Source organism: Macaca mulatta, chromosome X (genome assembly GCF_049350105.2).
Source record: "Macaca mulatta isolate MMU2019108-1 chromosome X, T2T-MMU8v2.0, whole genome shotgun sequence".
Taxonomy (NCBI): domain Eukaryota; kingdom Metazoa; phylum Chordata; class Mammalia; order Primates; family Cercopithecidae; genus Macaca; species Macaca mulatta.
The window spans coordinates 140,839,093-140,860,125 of NC_133426.1; the positions used below are offsets into that span (position 1 = coordinate 140,839,093).

At 38.6% G+C, this 21,033-nt stretch overlaps 1 protein-coding gene across 8 annotated transcripts in view; it reads left to right on the forward strand.

Moving 5' to 3' along the window:
* Positions 1-15,265: 15,265 nt before the first annotated feature.
* Positions 15,266-21,033, forward strand: part of PHF6 (PHD finger protein 6) — a 56,097-nt gene continuing 50,329 nt past the window's right edge. For 4 of the 8 annotated variants that reach the window (XM_015128216.3, XM_015128217.3, XM_015128218.2 and 1 more), the window contains exons 1-3: positions 15,266-15,415; positions 19,529-19,712; positions 19,956-20,057. In XM_015128216.3, coding sequence (XP_014983702.1) covers positions 19,575-19,712; positions 19,956-20,057 — 240 coding nt within the window. In that variant the 5' untranslated portion in view covers positions 15,266-15,415; positions 19,529-19,574. The remainder of the gene's footprint in view (positions 15,416-19,528; positions 19,713-19,955; positions 20,058-21,033) is intronic. The other 4 variants (XM_077989288.1, XM_077989289.1, XM_077989290.1 and 1 more) reach the window with 1 other exon arrangement.

Below are 21,033 nucleotides of genomic sequence, written 5' to 3' on the forward strand. Positions count from 1 at the left end.
GATGTATATGGAGAGAACACACCAAACAACAAAAGCACATGCATTTTTTTCAAGTGCACATGGAACATTTTCCAGGATAGACCATGTGTTGGGCAATAAAACAAGCCTTAATACATTTTAAAATATTAAAACCACACAAAGTGTGTTTTCTGATCAATATGGAGTAAAATTAGTAGACATTAATGACATAGAGAAATGGAGAAATTCATAAATTTGTGGGAATTAAGTCACACATTCCTAAATAATGAGCCAAAGAAGAAATCACAAAATTACAAAATACTCTGAGATAAATGAAAATGTAGACACAACATATTAAAATTTATGAAATGCAGCTAACATATTATTTGTAGCTATAACCACCTACGTTAAAAAAAGAAGATTCAGATCAATAGCTTAATCTTCCACTGTCAGAAACTAGAAAAGAAGAGTAAACTAAATTCAAAGCAAGTAGAAGAAAATAATAAAGATTAGGATGGAAATGAATGAAATAAAGAATAGAAAAAAATAGAGAAAATCAATGAAACAAAAAATCAGTTCTTTGAAAAGAGTAAGAATATTGAAAACATTTAGCAAGACTGGCCAAGGGGTGAAAAAAAAAGAAAGAAAAGTCAATTCACTAAAAGCAAGAATGAAAGAGAGGACATTACTACCAACTTTTCAATAGAAAAAGGATTATAAGGGAGTACTATGAACAACTGTATACCAACAAATTAGATAACTTAGATGGAATGGACAAATTACTAAGAAGACACAAACTATAACTGATGTAAGAGAAAATCTGAATAGACCTATAATTAGTAAACAGATTAAATTAGCAATTTTAAAAGTATTCACAAAAAAAGGCTGCACTGGGCCGTGCGCAGTGGCTCACGCCTGTAATCCCAGCACTTCGGGAGGCCGAGGCAGGCAGATCACCTGAGGTCGGGAGTTTGAGACCAGCCTGACCAAAATGGAGAAACCCCGTCACTACTAAAAATACAAAATTAGCCAGGCATGGTGGTGCACACCTGTAATTCCAGCTACTGAGGAGGCTGAGGCAGGAGAATTGCTTGAACCCAGAAGGAGGAGTTGCTGTGAGCCAAGATGGTGCCATTGCATTCCAGCCTGGGCAACAAGAGCGAAACTTGTCTCAAAAAAAAAAAAAAAAAAAAAAAGAGACTGCACTGGTAAATTCTACCAAATAATTAAAGAATGAATACCAGTCCTTTACAAATTCTTCCAAAAAATAAAAAAGGAGGGAATACTTCCTAACTGATTTTATAAGGCAGTATTACTCTGACACCAAAACCAGACAAAGTCATAGCAAGTAAAGGAAACGAAAGACCAAAAATTCCTTATGAAAATAGAAACAGGCCGGGCGCGGTGGCTCAAGCCTGTAATCCCAGCACTTTGGGAGGCTGAGAAGGGCGGATCACAAGGTCAGGAGATGGAGACCATCCTGGCTAACACTGTGAAACCCCGTCTCTACTAAAAAAAAAAAGATACAAAAAACTAGCCGGGCGAGGTGGCAGGCGCTTGTAGTCCCAGCTACTCGGGGGGGCTGGGGCAGGAGAATGGCGTAAACCCGGGAGGCGGAGCTTGCAGTGAGCTGAGATCCGGCCAGTGCACTCCAGCCTGGGCGACAGAGCGAGACTCCGTCTCAAAAAAGAAAAAAAAAAAAAAAAAAGAAAGAAAAGAAAATAGAAACACAAATCCTCAACAAAATACTAGGAAAGTAATCCAGCAACATTTAAAAAGGATTATACACCATGACCAAGTGGGATTCGTCCCAGGATTACAAGACTGTTTTAATACCCAAAATCAATTAATGTAATACACCATATCAATAGAATAAAGGACAAAAACCACATGATCATCTCAATAGATGTAGACAAAGTATTTGACAAAATTCACCACCTCAATGATAAAAGAACTAAACAAACTAAGAATTAAAGAAACTTTCTCAACCTCATAAAGGACAACTGTGAAAAACCCATAGCTATTGTAACATGACTCTTAATAGTGAAAGATCGAAAACTTTCCACCTAAGATGAGAAACAAAACGTGCTTGTCTCATCTCAACACTTTTATTCAACATTATATTAGAGGTTTTAGTGAGAGTTTTGGCAAAGGAGAAAAAGGCATCCGGATTGGAAATGAAGAAGTAAACCTGTCTCTATTTGCAAGTAACATAATCTGGTATGTAGAAAATCTTGAGGAATATACTACAAATGCTAGAACTTTTAAGTGAGTTCAGTGAGGTTGGGGATACGAGACCAACATACAAAACTCAACAGGATTTCTATATACTAGTCATGAACAAATTGAAAATAAAAATTTTTAGATTATTCAATTTACCATAGCATCAAGAAGAATAAAATACATAGGAGTAAATTTAACAAAAGAAGAGCAGACTTGTACACTGAAAACTACAAAAAAGTGTCAAAAGAAATTAAGGCCACATGCAGCGGTTCACACCTGTAATCCTAGCACTTTGAAAGGCCCAGGTGGGAGGATCACTTGAGCTCAGAAGTTTGAGACCAGCCTGGGCAACATAGTGAGACCTCGTCTTTATAAAAAATTTTAGGCCAGGCGTGGTGGCTCATGCTCGTAATCCTTTGGGAGGCCAGGATGGGTGGATCACTTGAGGTCAGGCATTTGAGACCAGCCTAGCCAACATGGTGAAATCCCATCTCTACTAAAAATATAAAAATTAGCAGAGCATGGTGGCACATGCCCGTAATCCCAGCTACTCGGAAGGCTGAGGCAGGAGAATTGCTTGGATCCTAGAGGCAGAGGTTGCTGTGAGCCAAGATCATACCACTGCACTCCAGCCTGGGTGACAAAGCAAGACTCTGTGTCAAAAAAAAAAAGGGGGGCTGGGTACAGTGGCTCACGCCTGTAATCCCAGCACTTTGGGAGGCCGAGGTGGGTGGATCACAAGGTCAGGAGATTGAGACCATCTGGCTAAGACGGTGAAAACCCGTCTCTACTAAAAATACAAAAAAAAAAAAAAATTAGCCAGATGTGGTGGTGGGCGCCTGTAGTCCCAGCTACTTGGGAGGCTGAGGCAAGAGAATGGCATGAACCTGGGAGGCAGAGCTTGCAGTGAGCCAAGATCGTGCCACTGCACTCCAGCCTGGGCAACAGAGCAAGACTCCATCTCAAAAAAAAAAAAAAATTAATTAGCTGAGTGTAGTGGTACAAACCTCTTTTACTACATTCCAGACTGCATGACAGAGTGAGACCCTATCTCAGAAAAACAAAAAAGAAATTAAAGACCTAAAAAACGAAAAAGCATACGATCATGGATCAGAAGACTTATTATTGTTAAGATGGCAATAATCCCCAAATTGATCTACAGATTCAATGCCATGTTTTATAAAAATCCCAGCTTGCTTTGTTGCAGATTTTGATATGCTGATCCTAAAATTCATCTGTAAATTCAAAGGACCCAGAATAGCCAAAACAATCTTGAAAAAGAACAAAGTTGGAGGATTCACACTTTCTTATTTCAAAACTAACTACACAACTATAGTAATGAAGATAGTGTGGTACTGGCATGAGGCTAAAATATCAATCAATAGAATAGTATTGAGAGTCCAGAAATAAACTCTCACATTTATGGTCCACTGATTTCAACAAGGGTGCCAAGACAATTCAACAGGGGAGAGAATGGTGTTTTCAACAAATGGTGCAAGGACGACTAGATACCCACATGCAAAAGAATGAAATTGAACCCCTACCTCCCAGTATGTACAAAAATTAAAACAAATTTATCAAAGACTTAAATGTAAAAGCTAAAATGTCCTCTCAAAAGTGTTTGAGCATGGAATATATATATTTTATTAAGCAAAAACATCAGGTTTTTAGACTTGTAGGAATTAGTTCCCAGCTCCTGAAAAATGTTCATTCACTTTATAGTGTCAGGCTGCTTTTGGTAAACCAGCTGTTTGTCAATCAGGTTTTCAGCATCTATAAATTAATCATATAGGTTTATTCATGTCTAGAATGTCCATCATTTTTAAACACTGCAAACCATATTGGATGCCATCATAAGTTAACCCTCTCTTTCTTAGAGAAAATGGCTTTAAATTACAGAAATAACTTGTAATTGTGAAATCAAAATTGAATTCCAAAGAAGTTAGTGGTTTGGTAAGGAAACTGAGAAAGTTTTATTTAATTTGACTGTTCTTTTCTGGTGACATTTTATTTGGCGTTCTAAAGCTGTCTGATTTCCAAAATTTACATTTGTACTGTCTGCTGAATATGCAAATAGATGAGCAAAGTTTAGTTTGTTTTTAGACAAGATATCAACAATCTTTTTTGTTTTATATTTTCTGCAGTTTAATTTTGATCATCATAGAAATCAAGAAGGTGATTTGAAATTCCATTTTTCAAATCAAAGTACCTAAAATGTAGGAGAAACAGTGATTTGACAAGTTGCTTGATATACTACTGTACAAAGCTTGATTTCTGGTAAAATCTGACAAAATCAGAGCTACACTGTATGAGGGAAGCACATCTCATACCCAGATTTCCCCTTTTGTTCACCCACAGGACATTTAAGTTGCAATCTCTTAAACAGGAAATGTAACTTTATTCAGTTTCATGTATGAATGATACAATGATACATATTTCTGCATGTGGCATATTTAGGTTAAATCAGTGGCCATCAATTTTGAGTTAACATTAGTGTCTTTGGGGAAGATCAAAAACTTTTCATTGGTTTATAGCACTTATCCATCTCACCCTGGACTGTGAGATTCAGTTTCCATACGTTCTTTCATATCCGTCTCTGCCGTGCCTAGTCCCAACTTGTTTTCTGCTTATTGCCCAGTATGCTCTGTTTTGGTTGTTTACCTCCCTAATGCAAGTTGTATGTGTCCTTCTATCTATTATTAAAACAATATGGTCATTTAGCCTTCTTTTTTGGTAATTTCTGGGTCAAGCTGGGGTTAGTATTGTAATCATTCTCCTTTTATCTGAGCACTTAGAACACATGGTTAGCATATTTATAATGTTAAAAATCAAAGTAGCCCTATCTCCATACAAATCACACCAAGTAATCCACAGGCAAAGTCAAAGATACAATGTTAACTGTTCATGATTGCAATGCTCAGAAATTGCACACTTAAGTTGCATCCCTTGGAGTGATGCAACAATGGATAATCCATTATTGTGAACTGCAAATCATGGTTGCCATCATGAGTGGTCAGGGTTAAAAACAGTAACAGGACCGGGCGCAGTGACTTATGCCTGTAATCCCAGCACTTTGGGAGGCTGAGGCGGGTGGATCATCTGAGGTCAGGAGGTCGAGACCAGACTGGTTAACATGGTGAAACCCCATCTCTAGTAAAAATTCAAAAATTAGCCGGGCATGGTGGTGCGCACCTGTAATCTCAGCTACTCAGGAGGCTGAGGCAGGAGAATCACTTGAACCAGGGAGGCGGAGGCTGCAGTGAGCCGAGATCACACCATTGCACTCTAGCCTGGGCAACAGAGTGAGACTCCATCTCAAAAGAAAACAAAACAAACAAACAAACAAAAAACAGTGACAGTGACTATGGGCATCTATGCCATATCCACTTGACACTAAAAATAGTATTGCTTTCAACCCTTATTTTGGGAGACCGGGTATGGATTTGGTACCTTTGCCCTAAAACTTGAGCAACCATTGCTGAAAAATGAGACTTTTTTTGCATTCTGGGGAGGGCTTTCCTGGAATACAGGATTTTTAGCACTAAAACTGGGATAGTACCAAGGAAATCAGGATGATTGGTCACCCTATTATGCCTTTAGTAGCTTTCCAGAGCACTGAAATAATTGTTTTTGATGTTTTTGTCCAGCTTTATAGTAGTTGCTTTTGGAGATCTGTTAACTTCCTTAATTCATCATGCTGGAAGTGAATCTCTGACACTATTATGTACTTTACATATTATTTTTAGTGTGTCTCTGTCTCATTAAAATGTAAACCCAATGAAAATAGAGATTTTTGTCTGTTTTGTTCACTGCTGTATTCCATGTACTTGATACATAGTAGGCACTCAATAAATATTTTTTGATGACTAAATGAATTAATGACATTTGAAGGAATGTGGAGGAGAGAATAATCAAACTAGGATAAACTAGTTAGTAAGGTAGTAGAATGGTCCAGATTAGAGATTGTAGAGATACTGGAGATAATGAAAAATACACTGACTCAAGAGACAGTTAAGAAGCAAAATTGCAGGCTGGGCACGGTGTCTCAGCCTGTAATCCCAGCGCTTTGAGAGGCCAACATGGGCAGATCACCTGAGGTCAGGAGTTCGAGACCAACCTGGCCAGCATGATGAAACCCCTCTACTAAAAATACACACACACACAAATATTAACTAGGCGTGGTGGCAGGCACCTGTAACTTCAGCTACTCGGGAGGCTGAGGCAGGAGAATCGCTTGAACCTGGGAGGCAGAGGCTGCAGTAAGCTGAGATAGTGCCATTGCATTCCAGCCTGGGTGACAAGAGCGAAACTCCATCTCAAAAACAAAAAAAGCAAAATTGCCGTGATTAATGATGAAGTGGAGACGAATGTGGGGAGTGAAGTAGAGGGCAGTGTCAAGAATAATTCCTTGGTCTTTGGCCTGCAGAACTGAGTGGATAGAAGTGTAGTCACTGAGTTGGGAAACAGTGGGCCAGTACCAGGGAGAAGATCATGAGTTCTCTTTTAGATAGATTGTTTGAGATGCCTTTGAGATAACTAAGCAATTTCAAATAAGCAGTTGGATATATGATCCTAGAATTGAGGGGGAAAATGTTGGCTAGAGAGATATTGGCTGGAGAGATAAATGAGTGTGTCATCAGTCCCAGTGGTAATGAACATGGTAAATAATGTGATGAGTGTGAATGATTACCAAGAAGAGAGAAGAGAGGGCCTAAGATTAAGCTGCGATTGTTACTCTGTCTGCACTCAATTTTTACTTCGATTAATGAAATAACTTGAGTGTAAACTGGAACCTAAGTTAGGATTTTAAATCACAAATATCTTAAAGATTTTGAAATGCAACAATTAGAAGAGATTTTCAGGTTTTCTCCTGTTTTTCCCTTAGGGCTCATTTTTAGAGATAAGGTATGTTTCACAGTAGAGTTTAGTGTCCATTGGTTATTTTGTTTCATTTTAATGTTGGTTATAGGTGACTATGGAGCGTGATGGTTCTAACATTTTAGGTATTTATCAAATCCGCTTGTGTGCGCAGCACTGTGCTAGGTGCTATGAAGATGTACATAAGACATATATCTGTGCTTACTTGAGGAATTTTCAAACTATTTGGAGGAAGAATTGTATATTAAACTTGAAAGAGGGTCGGGCACGGTTGCTCACGCCTGGAATCCCAGCACTTTGGGAGGCCAAGGCTGGTGGATCACCTAAGGTCAGGAGGCTGGCCAACATGGTGAAACCCCATCTCTACTAAAAATACAAAAAATTAGCCGGGTGTGGTGGCGGGCACCTGTAATCCCAGCTACTTGGGAGGCTGAGGCAGGAGAATGGCTTGAATCTGGGAGGTGGATGTTGCAGTGAGATAAGATCACGCCATTGCACTCTAGCCTGGGCAACAAAAGTGAAACCCTGTCTCAAAAAATAAAATAAAATAAAAATAAAAATAGAAAACAAACTTGAAAGAGACTTTAAAGATCTTATGGTCTTCCTTCATATTTTACAGAATATAAAAGCATGTCCCAGAAACAAGAAATGACTTTCCAAGTTCAAAATGAAGTGATAGAAATCTGAGTAGAAGCCAGGGCTCCCAATCTCTAGCCTAACCAAGTGCACTGCTCTTTTTATAAAATAATTTATTCATTCAACAGATATTTCTTGAGTGCCTACTGTGTGAACGTACTGCTGCAGGCAGTAGTTTTAAATCATGCTACTTTTTCATCTGCATTCACCTCACCTCTGGTGACTAATAGTTGTATTCCTAGTACTGGGGCATTCAGTAAGCAGAGTTGAGTGACAGCTGGGTGTGGCTTACAGCTGGATCATCCACTTTCAATTTATAATCACTTCTTAGTGCCTGAAGGAAGAGGAAATAAGTGCTGGATTAACATATGAAGCAATTAGAGAATAATATATGTTATACGATATATAATTAAGTGCTAAATTGTATTGCATGACTGTAAGGGCAACAGGGAGGAACAGGAGCCAAGGCCCAGAGTACGGACAGCTATCTTAGGTAGGACAAGCTCTTCCAAGAGTAGTAACCATCGGATCTCTCACATGTTCATCTGAGAAAGTTCAGCAAATATTTATTGTACAGGCAGTGTGCTAGGGATATCTCCCAGGGATATAAAAAGAATAAGACATGGTCCCTTCTCCCAAAGATCTAGTGGGAGAGACAGATGAAATACTTTTAATTTAAATATAATACAGTAAGTGATGAAATAGAGGTCTGGCCAGAGCGCTATGGAAGCAAAGAGGAGGGCAGCTTCACCTAATCAAAGGATAAGGTCAAGGCTTTTTGGATGCTGACATGTGAACTGAATCTTCAAGGCCACTAGGTCTCAGCTAATCCAAGAATGTTGCAAGAGGAGTTCTAGGAAGCAAGAACAGCATGAATAAAAAACAAAGACCCAGTCGGGGCGTGGTGGCTCACGCCTGTAATTCCAGCACTTTGGGAGGCTGAGGTGGGTGGATTATGAGGTCAGGAGTTCGAGACCAGCCTGACCAATATGATGAAACCCTGTCTCCACTAAAAAATACAAAAATTATCTGGGTGTGGTGGCAGGCGCCTGTAATCCCAGCTACTCAGGAGGCTGAGGCAGAAGAATCGCTTGAACCTGGGAGGCGGAGGTTGCAGTGAGCCGAGATTGAGCCATTGCACTCCAGTCTGGACATCAGGGCAACACTCCATCTCAAAACAAATAAACAAACAGCAGCAACAACAACAACAAAAACCCAAAAAGAAACAAAGACCTTTGTCTCCTATTCTCCTTATCAGGAAAACTGGAGACAATTAACTTAGCTATTCCTAAGTAAAATAAGATAAAAACCACTCGGTATCGCTGATTATAAACTAGCTCTTGTAGCTAACTTTTATTGAGCTCTATGAGCCAAAAATTGTGGTAAGTTTCTCACACAATTCTTATAAAACTCCTTGAGAAAGGTACTCCTAGCATCCTTAGTTTACAAATGAGACAATGAAGACACTGAGAAGTTAACCTGAAACCAGGATTTGTGTCCAGGCCATTTGATTCTTTGCCTTCCTGTCTGAATTATGTCCTATTGTGAATATTAGCTTCCCACAAATCTTATCCATATGGAATTACTCTACCTTTTAGACTTATTATTATAATATTTGAGAGTAGTGTATATCTGTCTGATCATGTTATTTAACCAACAACCAAAATAGGGCTGTTGGTTACAGGAACAAATGTTCTCAGGCTCACTGGAGACCCAGTGGTAAAGCTAGTTTTTCGTGTGGGTCCTCACTAAAATACATGCCTAAGAATGATATTAATCAGAATGAAGTCTCTTGGACATTTCAATGTAACTGATGAGACAGCCATGTTATTATTTTTTTCTTTTTTCACTGTGATGGCTGCAGGTCAGTGGTTCTCATATATTTGTGTATATCACGATCTCACCTGGGGAGCTTGTTTTAAATATATAGTTGCTGGGCTCCATTTCACACATATGCCAGAGTCGCTGGGGTAGGACTCAGGCTGCTAAATTATAAACAAATTCATGAAATGATTTCATTCCATTTCAGTTCCACTTCTCCCCATTCTTCATTAGATTCTCCTTCTCTCTCCAGGGCCTTACTTCAGTAGATATTTACTAAGTGCCTACTATTAACCAGGCACAGAGTTCTATGGGCTAAGGATAGAGCAGTGAACACAACAAAACAAAGCTCCTGCTCCAATAGAGCTTCATTCTAGTCGGGAGACAGATAATAAACACAGGAGCAAGTAAATAAGAGGTAGTACAGCACAGTGATTAAGAGCTTGTGCTCTGGAGCTAAAACAAATGTAGCCCTGAAACATGGTCTTTCCTCTTCCTGGTTGTTTGAATTTGAGCAAGTTACTTAATTGCTCAACAGTTTCTTCCTCTGTGAAATGGGACTAATAATATTCCCTGCTTCTCAGTGCTATTGTAAGGATCTAATAAGACCATATACACAAAGTACTGAGTGCAGTGCCTGATACATTGTCTGCAGTCAGAGTTAACTCCTTTTGAAATGACTCATGATTGCACCAGTACTGGAAGTTTAGTTACTTCTGCAATATTGCCATCAACATATTAAATTAAGTTCAGCTTCTGTGTTTATTCAGCACTCAATAAACAATGTTGTAGAGATGTTGCCGTGTCTCTAAGCATTTCCCCTGCCACAGTTGCTAGTTTCCTGAGCTGTGTCTATACCATGCCCAGCCTCAAATTGCTAAACAAGGAAGAGATATCAACAACAAAGTCCGTCAGAGTCCCCAGCTCCTCAATTAGTTGCCTGAGTATTTCCATCGGCTGGATAGAATTAAGAACGTTGACTGGACACAGTGGCTCATGCCTGTAATACCAGCACTTTAGAAGCCCGAGGCAGGTGAATCACCTGAGGTCAGGAGTTCGAGACCACCCTGACCAACATGGTGAAACCCCGTCTCTACTAAAAATACAAAAATTAGCCAGGCATGGTGGCAGGCGCCTGTAATCCCAGCTATTCAGGAGGCTGAGGCAGGAGAATGGCTTGAACCTGGCAGGCAGAAGTTGCAGTGAGCCGAGATCGTGCCATTGCACTCCAGTCTGGGCAACAAGAGCAAAACTCTGTCTCAAAAAAGAACAAAAAAGAAAAAAAAAAAAAAGAATGCTATAAAGCCTCACCATACAGTAAGTGAAAATTTAAAAATAAGCAACAAAAACTAAGTAGACGCTGGGAACCAACACTAGTAGGTAGATCAATCAGATGGTATGACAGTGAAGGGATATAGTTTTAAAAACCATCTTTCATATTTGTTGGGACAAGAACATTCACAATCATCATAATCTCTCTTGTGTCTCATAACAACCTTGCAATTCTCATTTAATTGATGTGTAAATTAAAGCTAAGTGCAGCAAATGAATTGCCCAAGTAACCTCTGCTAGTTAGTGGCAGGCCAGTGATTAGTACTCAGGACATCTGAATCTTATGCAGCATTTCATACAGATAAATAGATTTTTTTCCCCCCACGGGAACATTTAAAATGCTTAATCCATCCACTTGAAAAATAAAGAATAAGAAATACAAAATGTATTCAATATACAAAACGCAAATACATAATACTTCATTTTCTTTTTGCATTTGTCATGTTTGCAAGTTTACATTTGTTTATGCGATTACATGATTCGAGCCCATCTCCCCAACTACACCAAAATGAATCATATCAATTTTTAATCTGACACATAGTAGGTGATCAAGATGTATTTAATGAATACATGAGTGATCTACTGGTGTTGATTATAATCAGGAGGTCACATGTAGGTGAATTTAGTTGTTGGTTTAAGGAGGAGCAGAAATGCTAGCGGTATTTTATACAGAAACACTGAAAATGGGCAAAGGAGTCACTTCCTAGTTGCTGAAGAGGATGATTTGCATGTACTGGAGTTCGTGATTTGAAGTCAAGAGCAGGGCTGATCTAAGCAGAGCAGATGCGGTTGCTAAGCATTGGTTTACAGGGTAGTGAAAGTCAAGGGGCTGTCTCAATTCTTTAAAAAAAAAAAAAAAGCGGGGGGGGGGGGTTTCTTAATGCTTAGTCCTTAACAGATCTACATCAGAATACCTGGGTAGTTTAAGGAGGCAGATTCTTGGATCCAAACCTTCAGAATTTCCAGGGGGCAGTGCCAAAAAATCTGCACTTATAACAAGCTCTCCAGGTATTTCTCACTTCCAAAGTTTAAGAACTACTAGACCTGGAATAGGTCTAAGACTGTATCTGGGGAAGAGTCAGCCTTATGTTAATATTATAAAGTAAGAAGAAGAGAAACCTATGAAAGAAAAGAAGAGCAGCCAGAGAGCCAGAGTCAGGGCATTGTTGTTATGAGCCAAGGGAGGTGAAAGTTTAAGAACAAGTAGATGACCAAAAATGTCAAATGTAACAGAGATATCAAGAATGAAGACAGACCAGCCTGGGCAACATGGCAAAACCCCGTCTCTACAAAAAAAAGTACAAAAGTTAACTGGGCGTGGTGTTGCGCACCTTAGTCCCAGCTATTCAGGAGGCTGAGGTAGGAGGATCACCTGAGCCCAGGAGGTCGAAGCTTCAGTGAGCTGTGATCACGCCACTGTATTCCAACCTACAGAGCAAGACCTTGTCTCAATTAAAAAAAAAAAAAATGAAGATAGAGAAAAGCTGTTGAATTTGGCAAAAAGATCAACTGTGGCCTTGGAGTATATTTTTTGTAAAGTTGTGATGTAAAATACAGACTTTTCTGGGCCCTGACCTGTCCTTCAAGACCCAACTAAAAACATTGCCTCCCAGTGATGTATTTCTTGGACTGAGTCCACCAATCCCTGTGGTAGATAATTCTATTATAGCAGTTCACCTATTATACTAAAATTCTGTTCACCTGTTTTTCTTCCTTATTAGACTGAGAATTCATTGAAGGCAGAAGCTGTGCCCCCTTTTTTTTTTATCTGTTTGCCCCCCACCAGCTTTATTGAGATCTAATGGACAAATAAGAATTGTACATATTTAATGTATACAATTTGGTGTTTTGATAAGAAGCCATATCTTGTTCCTTTTCAAATCTCCAGGGTCTGGCATAATACCTGGCATACAGAAGATGTGTGTAAATGCCTGCTGAATGAATGATTGGAGAGCAATTGGAGGCAAAGGAGCAATTGCAGTCTGGCAGTGAAAGGAGATGAATCCCATAGTTTGAAGGCAAATGAGAGCAGGGCAGTAGATGCTGCTGGAGCAGGTGATAAGTAGGGAATCGGATTCTCCAGAGCATGGAAAAGATGTAATTAAAAGCACAGCTTTGAAAAGCTTTAGAAAGCAAGCGGGACAGCTCTTTCTCTGAGTCTTGAAGGCAGCATGAGAGGGTAGGTGTATACGATAAAGTAGCTTAGCTCAGATGGCCCTTTGCTAAATAAGTCATGAAGTTAATGCCTTTGCTGAGAATGAGGTGGAAAAAGTGAGATCTCGAGCCTGAAGAAAAAAACTGGAAGAGCGTTGGTAAGAGTGTATTGGTGAATCAGTAAGAGATGACTAGATCTCATGCTATATCCCCAGGCATTAAGGGCATGTTATCACAATCCGATTCCTTTCTGTAGACCTTGAAATAACAGGCTGCATCTATCAGTCATGCTAATTGGGACTGGCTACCAGACTTGGGGCCTGGAAGTAACTGGAGTCACTGATATCTCCCTCTCCTGAACTCTCTCTGCACTTCCTTTCCACCTTTTAAGGCACTTAGTGTAGTTTATCTCCTATTGTAACTATTTATCTTTTTCTTGGTAGACTGTAAACAATTGAAGGCAAGGGCTGTGTCTTAGTCACTGTTGTGTCATACCTCAGCATAGTGCTTTGTACATAATAGGCAGATGTCTGTACCAGCCACACGTCTCTAATATAGCATTTATCACATCATACTGTATATGTCTGCTTGCTGTCTCTTCTTTTTGACCATGAGCTCAAGGGCAGGGTTTGAGTTGTATTGATCTAGGTCTCCATTGTGTTTGGAACTTAGTAGTTTTGCAAGTGTTTATTGAATCAAAGTTTGTTGAAATGAATGCATGGATGAAATAATGAATAAGGAATAAAAGATAGCAAAATGTGGGGATTTGGGGCGGGGACTTAAAAAGATGGCATACTGCCTAGGCATTGTATTTTGTCAGTCTCATCCTGGCATCAGTAAGTGTGTAAAGCTGGTAGAAAATGATGCTGGGAAACCTGTCTTCTTGTACACCATAAATGTTTGGAATACACATTCTGGATCTTCTTATGTAAATCTTTAGCCACTCCCTTTCACAGCATAGGGCCTTGGGTAAAAGGGCTAAGGGTTCCTTGCAGCTAAATGGCTGATTTGTCCACCCTTATTAGGTACCTATTTGAAGAGTTCAACGTCACACCACCATGGTCACTGTTTGCTTGGGAAATTACACTTTAAAGTTGACATTGCAGAGAAAAGTAAAAAGATTGACGAAACAGTATAGAAACAGCACTGGATCAAAACAGTGGAAATCCACCCCCACTACAGGAAAAATGGCTCTTGAAGAGCATCTTTAAAATTTCACTAGTTTGTTAAGGCTTTTGTTGTTGTTGTTGTTAAAGTCTGTGAAGCCCATAGCAAATAACAAAAGCTAACACTTACATAGGGCATACTATATGCCTAGGCATTATTCTGTGTGATTTACATGTATTATCTCATTTCTCACAACTACCTTTTGAGACAAATACCATTATGATCTCCATTTTGGACAGGATGAAACTGAGGGACTGAGAGGTAATACAAAGCAATCAAGGTCATACAGCTAGAAGTGGCGGAGCTGGAGTTCAAACCCAAGCATGGCTCCAATACACCAAAGAGGAAAGCACTCGTCTAGGTGTCTGGTTTACATGTGTAGATTATAAAGAAAATCACCTTACCATTTCTGATTATGATAATCCCAGCATTTATGGAGAGTCTATTATATGCCAGGGATGCTAATAACACGCTTTAGTTGCATTATTTCATTTCTTCCTTACCACAAACCCGTGAGGCACTATTTTTATCCCCATTTTAAAGACCAAAAAAAAAAAAAAAAGGTATAAAGGTTAAAACGATTCGCCCAAGGATTGAAATGCAGGCAGGCTGACTCGACTACGAGCTTCTCAGTCTTTCCTGGCAATAAAATGAACGGAGGACCTGAAAGAGATGCCACGAGAGTACAATGAAATAATGGATGTGAAAAGGCCTCGGTGAACAAGTGCAAGGGATAAGGCCTGTCTACGTGAATCACTGTTGTGAACTGGTTACCCAGGGCCCCTGTCCAACGGTTTCCAGTCCCAACCCTGCCCCTTCTCCGCCCAACCCACAGCGATATCTTTGAATCTCTTTATCTCCTCGGATCCTGCCCCCAAACACTTGGCGGAGCAGCGGAGCGGAGAATAGAAGGTCCGCGCGCGAACAGGAGGCGGGGCCTGCCGCCTCGAGCCGTACAGGGGGTGGTTTCTGCACATGCGCTGTGTCTCTGCGGCTTCAGCGGCCCCCTCTCTGCGGCCAATCAGGGCCCGCGGCGCGCTCGGGACGTATCAACGCTCTGTGGGTCGTGTGCGTGCGAGGGGGGCGACGTAAGGGCGCTCCGCGAGCCCGTCTCTCCTCGAATGAAAGGAAACAACCTCCGGCGACAGAGCCCCGCTCTCAGGCACTGCCGGAGAACCGAGACCGACTTCTTTCTCTTTACCCTCATTGGCGCTTCTCTCCTGCCGTCCGCCTCTGGGCCCTGCCGGTGAGTCCCCACGGAACCCTGGGGCCCCCCATTCTCTGCCCGGCGGGAGAAGACAAGGAGGATGGCGGTGGCCAGGCCGCCGCCCCTGCCCGTTGTTAAAGGGGACTCTTGGTGGTCTCGCTTTATTGTCAGGGACCCCAGAAGCGCCGCTCATTGTAGACGCTTGGCGGAGAGGCTGCTGAGAAAGTGCCTTGGAGGTACAGAAGGAGAGGTTAGGCTTACGCCTAGACTTCGGGGGAGGGGGCGCAACATTTGAGGAGGGAAAAAACTGGGAATTTTTAGTTTTTGCCGTTGCTTAGAACATATTTGGGAAGGAGGGAGACTCCCAGTTTGGGAAGAGTAAGAGGAAGATTGTTAGGATGGCAAAAGAGCTAGCCTTACGGAATGAGGAAAAACTCCAGGGTGGGGGGAATTAGGGGTGAAACTGGGGTATAAGGGGAAGCTTACAACGAAGACTGTGAGAGGGCTAACTCTTGGGGGAGGGGGCATAAAGAAAGTGGTAGGATGATATTTTCCTGGATTCGGGAGGATTGGAAAAGGACGTTTAGGGGACCCTGACTTTACGACGGAAAGGAACCTGCTGAAGTGTTTTAGAGGAAGATAGTTTTGTGACTTTAGCGCTTGATTAGAGGGAGATCTTGGAGTCTAGTGTGTATTGGGGGAATAAATAACGGAGAGGATCCGGTACTTTATGTGTACTGTCTTTCATTATATGGATGAACACCACGATATTCTTTTCCAATTTCTGTTCGTTTTGATATTCTGCGTGGAAGTTGGAAAATCTTTTGTTTTTAGAAAACCTTTTATTTTCATCGCCTTACTACGTAATGTCAGGTCTTATTTATACTGTTCAAATTATTTCTCTACCCTTGGGTTTGAAACAACTGGAAAATTCCTTTAGTTTCCTTTTGAATAACCGCAAAAAGCAGTGCGAAGCATGTAATAATATCGTGCAACCAAATTCAGGTGCCCTTCCGGTATATCTTATTCGTTTATTTCTGTCCACTGTAACTTTCCTGTTAGAAATACTGCTTCTTTGGGGAATCACGTTTGTTATCTATTTTGATTTGTATATTTCAACTTGCTGTCGCGTGGAATGTTTTAATCTTCCGGAACTGCAGTTTTTGTTGTTTTGTTTGTTTTTCTGTGAAAATGCTTTTTCAGATACCAGGCATTGAACGAGCTCTGGAGTTGGTTCTTGAATGCTCTCTCTGATGTTTCAGGTTGTTTCTACCTTGGTGCTTCACAGCATCTTGGAAAATCAGAAATGCATTGATTGCTTAAGCTTAACTAATCTAGCTTTTATTTTTTTTCCAGGCATTTAAATTATGTATTACACGCTGTTATTGTTGCCTCTCTATTTCTGCTTTGTAGTGTTTTCCATAATGCGATGTTTCTTTTAAAGAAAAGGCTTCATTGTTGCGTGAAAGCATCAAACTTTGATCTCTGCATGGCCTGAAAAACCTTTTAGACTAAAATTAAAATGCCATATAGCTGTGGATCATTATGAACCCCTTAGTATTGGTCCTTGGAATGCCCTTATTCTACTTAAGTAGAGACCACAAATGTGACAACATTAGATAAAAATCTGTACTTTTATGATAAAGACATTTTTTGCTAGGAGTCATTGTTTCCATGATGTTCTCCACTTCATGTTTTACAAGGAGACTAAAAAAATTACCAAGATATGCACAGATGTATTATTTGAATTTTAGTGGAAAAATCCATTTAGTAATTGCACATTGGGGAAAGTTTTTAATTGGTTTGGTGCACTTTTTTTGTGGCTCTTGTTACTTTACAAATTAAATTTAAACTGATTACAGAAAAAAATACACTAGAATATTTTTGAATGCAAAATAAAGTGTACCTTTTTTCTCTTTTAGATTTTGGGGTCTTTGATATCTAGAAAAGCAGGTTCTCAAAATTAGAATGAGAAATTAGCCTGTTTATAAATTGGAAGAGGCAGAATTCAATATAGATAGAATTTTGGGGATGCCATTTCGGAATTAATTTTAAGAATACGAAGTGATTTTTTCCATTCTAGAAATTTTCTTTATCCTAAGCCAGTTTTATAGCCAGTGCTAGGATTGTTTGGAAATTACACATTAAAGATGTCTGTACGGGATTTGATTTATACTGTGCCATCCTTTCAGCTGGCCAGGATGACCGGGAGTAATGCTGAATACATTATTATGGTGATTTCAGAGTGCCTACTATTCATTGCACAGTAGTAAAGAAACTAATTTAGAACTCAAATATAATAGCAAATTCTGATGCTGTTTATGGATTTTGGTGTTTTGCATAGTTGATTCTAAAAATTTGGGCAGCTATATTCTTGATAAAGCAACCGAACACATACTTGCCTGAGCAAATGCAAACACACTTCCCTTTTGTTTCTTTTGTTTCTCTGTTATGTCCTTTTTTTTTTTCTTTAATCCTAAAAGTATTTGCTGCCTGTTTTCAATCAGTTTCACGGTTTATAGCCAGTGCTATGAATACAGTACTATGGTAAAGTTTCCGTTGCCATTTGGAAGACTGAGATATTTAAAATTATAGATAGCATTAAGAGTTTGTTAAACCTATCAAAGCAGAGACTGTCAGGGCCTTTGAAGTTGTGTTTAAAAGAAAATTCTAGACATAAATGGATGAGAAGACATGTTTTCTTTGTAGCTTCAGGTTAGATTTTGATTATCTGAATTTTATATTGAAAAGCACTGAATAGTTTGTAGATATTACCTTCCTAGCATACAACTGCTACTGTTCTTGTTGGTGAACTAATGCTTCTCGGAAAGCTGCAATGTAGTGTTAGAAAATTTTTTTTAACATAGTGTTATGAAACTGTTCAAATGTATAGACAAATGGAAAGAATTTAGCAAATTAATTTTAAGACAAAAGTTTGAGATTTTTCTTGATTGTGATGTGTGTTGTGGCAACCTGGATCTTGAACTGCTTAGTCCTGTTGATTTGGGAAAACTATACAAATCAAGTAACTGGTTTTAAATTTCTTCTGAGGAATCCGTATTAAGATTGATGATCTAAATCTGAAACCTTTCATGTTACAGCTTTCCTTCCCTTTTTTTTGACTACCCTGTACTACCTATAATTATAATGTGACCAAATTTAAGGCTCATGCAGAAAAAAATTTCTTCCTTTACACAATATTACTAATTTAAGTATGGAAGTTACTACATTTAGAAAACCACTATCAGTTTGTGACTTTAATTGATAAGCAGGCTTGGAGTAAATCTTAGAGTCATATAATATGGTTGTTTTATAAATAATTGGGTCTTAAAGTTTGCATTTTTAAATAGACTGTTAGAAGCTTAACTTTTTATTTACTTGAGAATGGAATAGAATAGCAAAAAGTAATTTATTAAAGACATATACCTGATTTTTTTTTTAACTCAGAAGTAATTTTTAAAGTGCATCAAAGTCATAGTTAGGTAAATTCATTTTACTTTTATTGTTTTATCAATATGTGAACTTTGAGAAATTGTTCAGTTGTAGAATTCTGTTCCCACGGAGTATTCTGAAGTTTCCTTAGTAGCTTTTGCCCTGTTCTTAAGAGGTATAATTCTTTATCTCCTTGAAAGGGCACACTAGCTACACACGAAAAATATTTTACATTAATTATGCCAGCAGGTGATAATTTAATATTATACATTGTACATTTTTATCCGCACAGAAATAGTGTCAGTTATTTCACATATCCTCCAATTTGGGAGCGGTTTGATTTTTCTCAGTTACTCTAAACTTCATTTAGCTATCTGTCTATCTGTCTGTCTGTATTGATTATGGAGGCATCTTAGATTTTAATGTTAATTTATGTATACTAAATAACCATTTAAAAATGTATGTATTAAAACCTAGGTCAAACATTAAACAACTTACTTGAATATGTATAAACTGATTTTAAAACGAAATGAATTTTGTTACCTTTCTTATTCTCTGTAGCATTTCTTGGGGCTTCAAGGGGCTTAATTTGTCTGTACTAAATAAATATTTTAAAATGTGTATATTAAAACCTAGGTCAAATTTTGAACAGCTTTAATGAATATGTATAAACTGATTTTAAAATAAAATTAACATTGTCGCCCTTTTTATTCTCTGTAGCATTTCTTGAGGCTTAAAGTGGCATTCTAAAGGCAATTTAAAAATCATGTCAAGCTCAGTTGAACAGAAAAAAGGGCCTACAAGACAGCGCAAATGTGGCTTTTGTAAGTCAAATAGAGACAAGGAATGTGGACAGTTACTGATATCTGAAAACCAGAAGGTGGCAGCGCACCATAAGTGCATGGTAAGTATACCAGCAGTAACAGAGACCTTGAACCGATTCATGAGAATCTTAATAACACATGAATGTTCCTGAATACTAAAAAAAAACAAAAACCAAAGAAAACTCAGTTAAATTTTAAGAAATGGTTTATCACTGATGCTATGCCATTTTTACTAGAAAATTACCATTTAAATTTAACATCTTATTTACTGTTTTACTGTAATTTATATATGAACCTTGATTTTTTTTTAATGTAATTTATAGCTCTTTTCATCTGCTTTGGTATCATCACACTCTGATAATGAAAGTCTTGGTGGATTTTCTATTGAAGATGTCCAAAAGGAAATTAAAAGAGGCACGAAGCTGGTAAGTTGTTATTTCTGCCTCTTGAGAATAAAAATTATTTAAACTCATTAAAGAGGAAATTGCTTATTTTAGAGTGTATTGCATTATTAACTGAGTATATTTTTAAATTGCAGGCTTTTTTTTTTTTTTTCCTGAGCCAGCAAAATCCAAGGCCGGGTTTATCTTATTTACCACTCAACAAAAAGGAATGAGTCAATATTTATACTATTCAATTTTTTTTTTGCTTTTCAAAGAGAATTAAAATCTTTTTGGAGGCTGTTTACTTAGAAAACAAGCAGTTTGGTTAATTCGAGTATATATTGTGTTAAAGTCTTCATGCAAGTTTATTTTTCATAATTCTGATATGTTTTCATCTCCATCATAAAGTTATTATGGTCATTACAAATGAAGATGACAGTAGCCTCTCAACAGGAAAGTGTTAGCTCTTGCCGAATGAAGTATTTTATTGTAGTTCAGCTGTATAACACAACATTTATGACTTTGGATAACTTTCAGTGAATTTCACAGGAGCTTTTCTGAAGCTGTGTTAGAGTAATGTTCCTGTAATTGTCTTCACTACCAATAACCATATTAGTAAGATATTACCTTGCTCTATTGGAATAGTAGTGTCATCTCAGTTGGTACTTATGACACATTATGGTTTACTTTGAAACAATTAATGGGAAGATTTATTTTTATTTTTCTCATTTGAACCCTTTATTAAAATTACATCCATAAATGTACCTTTAATAGCTTTGCTCTCCAGTTTCATTTTTTAAAAGATAGGTTTTGCCAAACATATAACTGTGTTTGTAGTTACTACATAACCTCTTATTTCACAAAGACTCTGAGATGGTAGTTTTTGGATGAAATGGTAATGGGAAGGGGGGGCTATCATTTTGATGATCAGGAATGATATGTTTTGAAAAGTAGTCTTCTATTAATAGTTTTACATAAAAAGCAATATGAAGAAATATGGGTTCAAAGATGACATTTG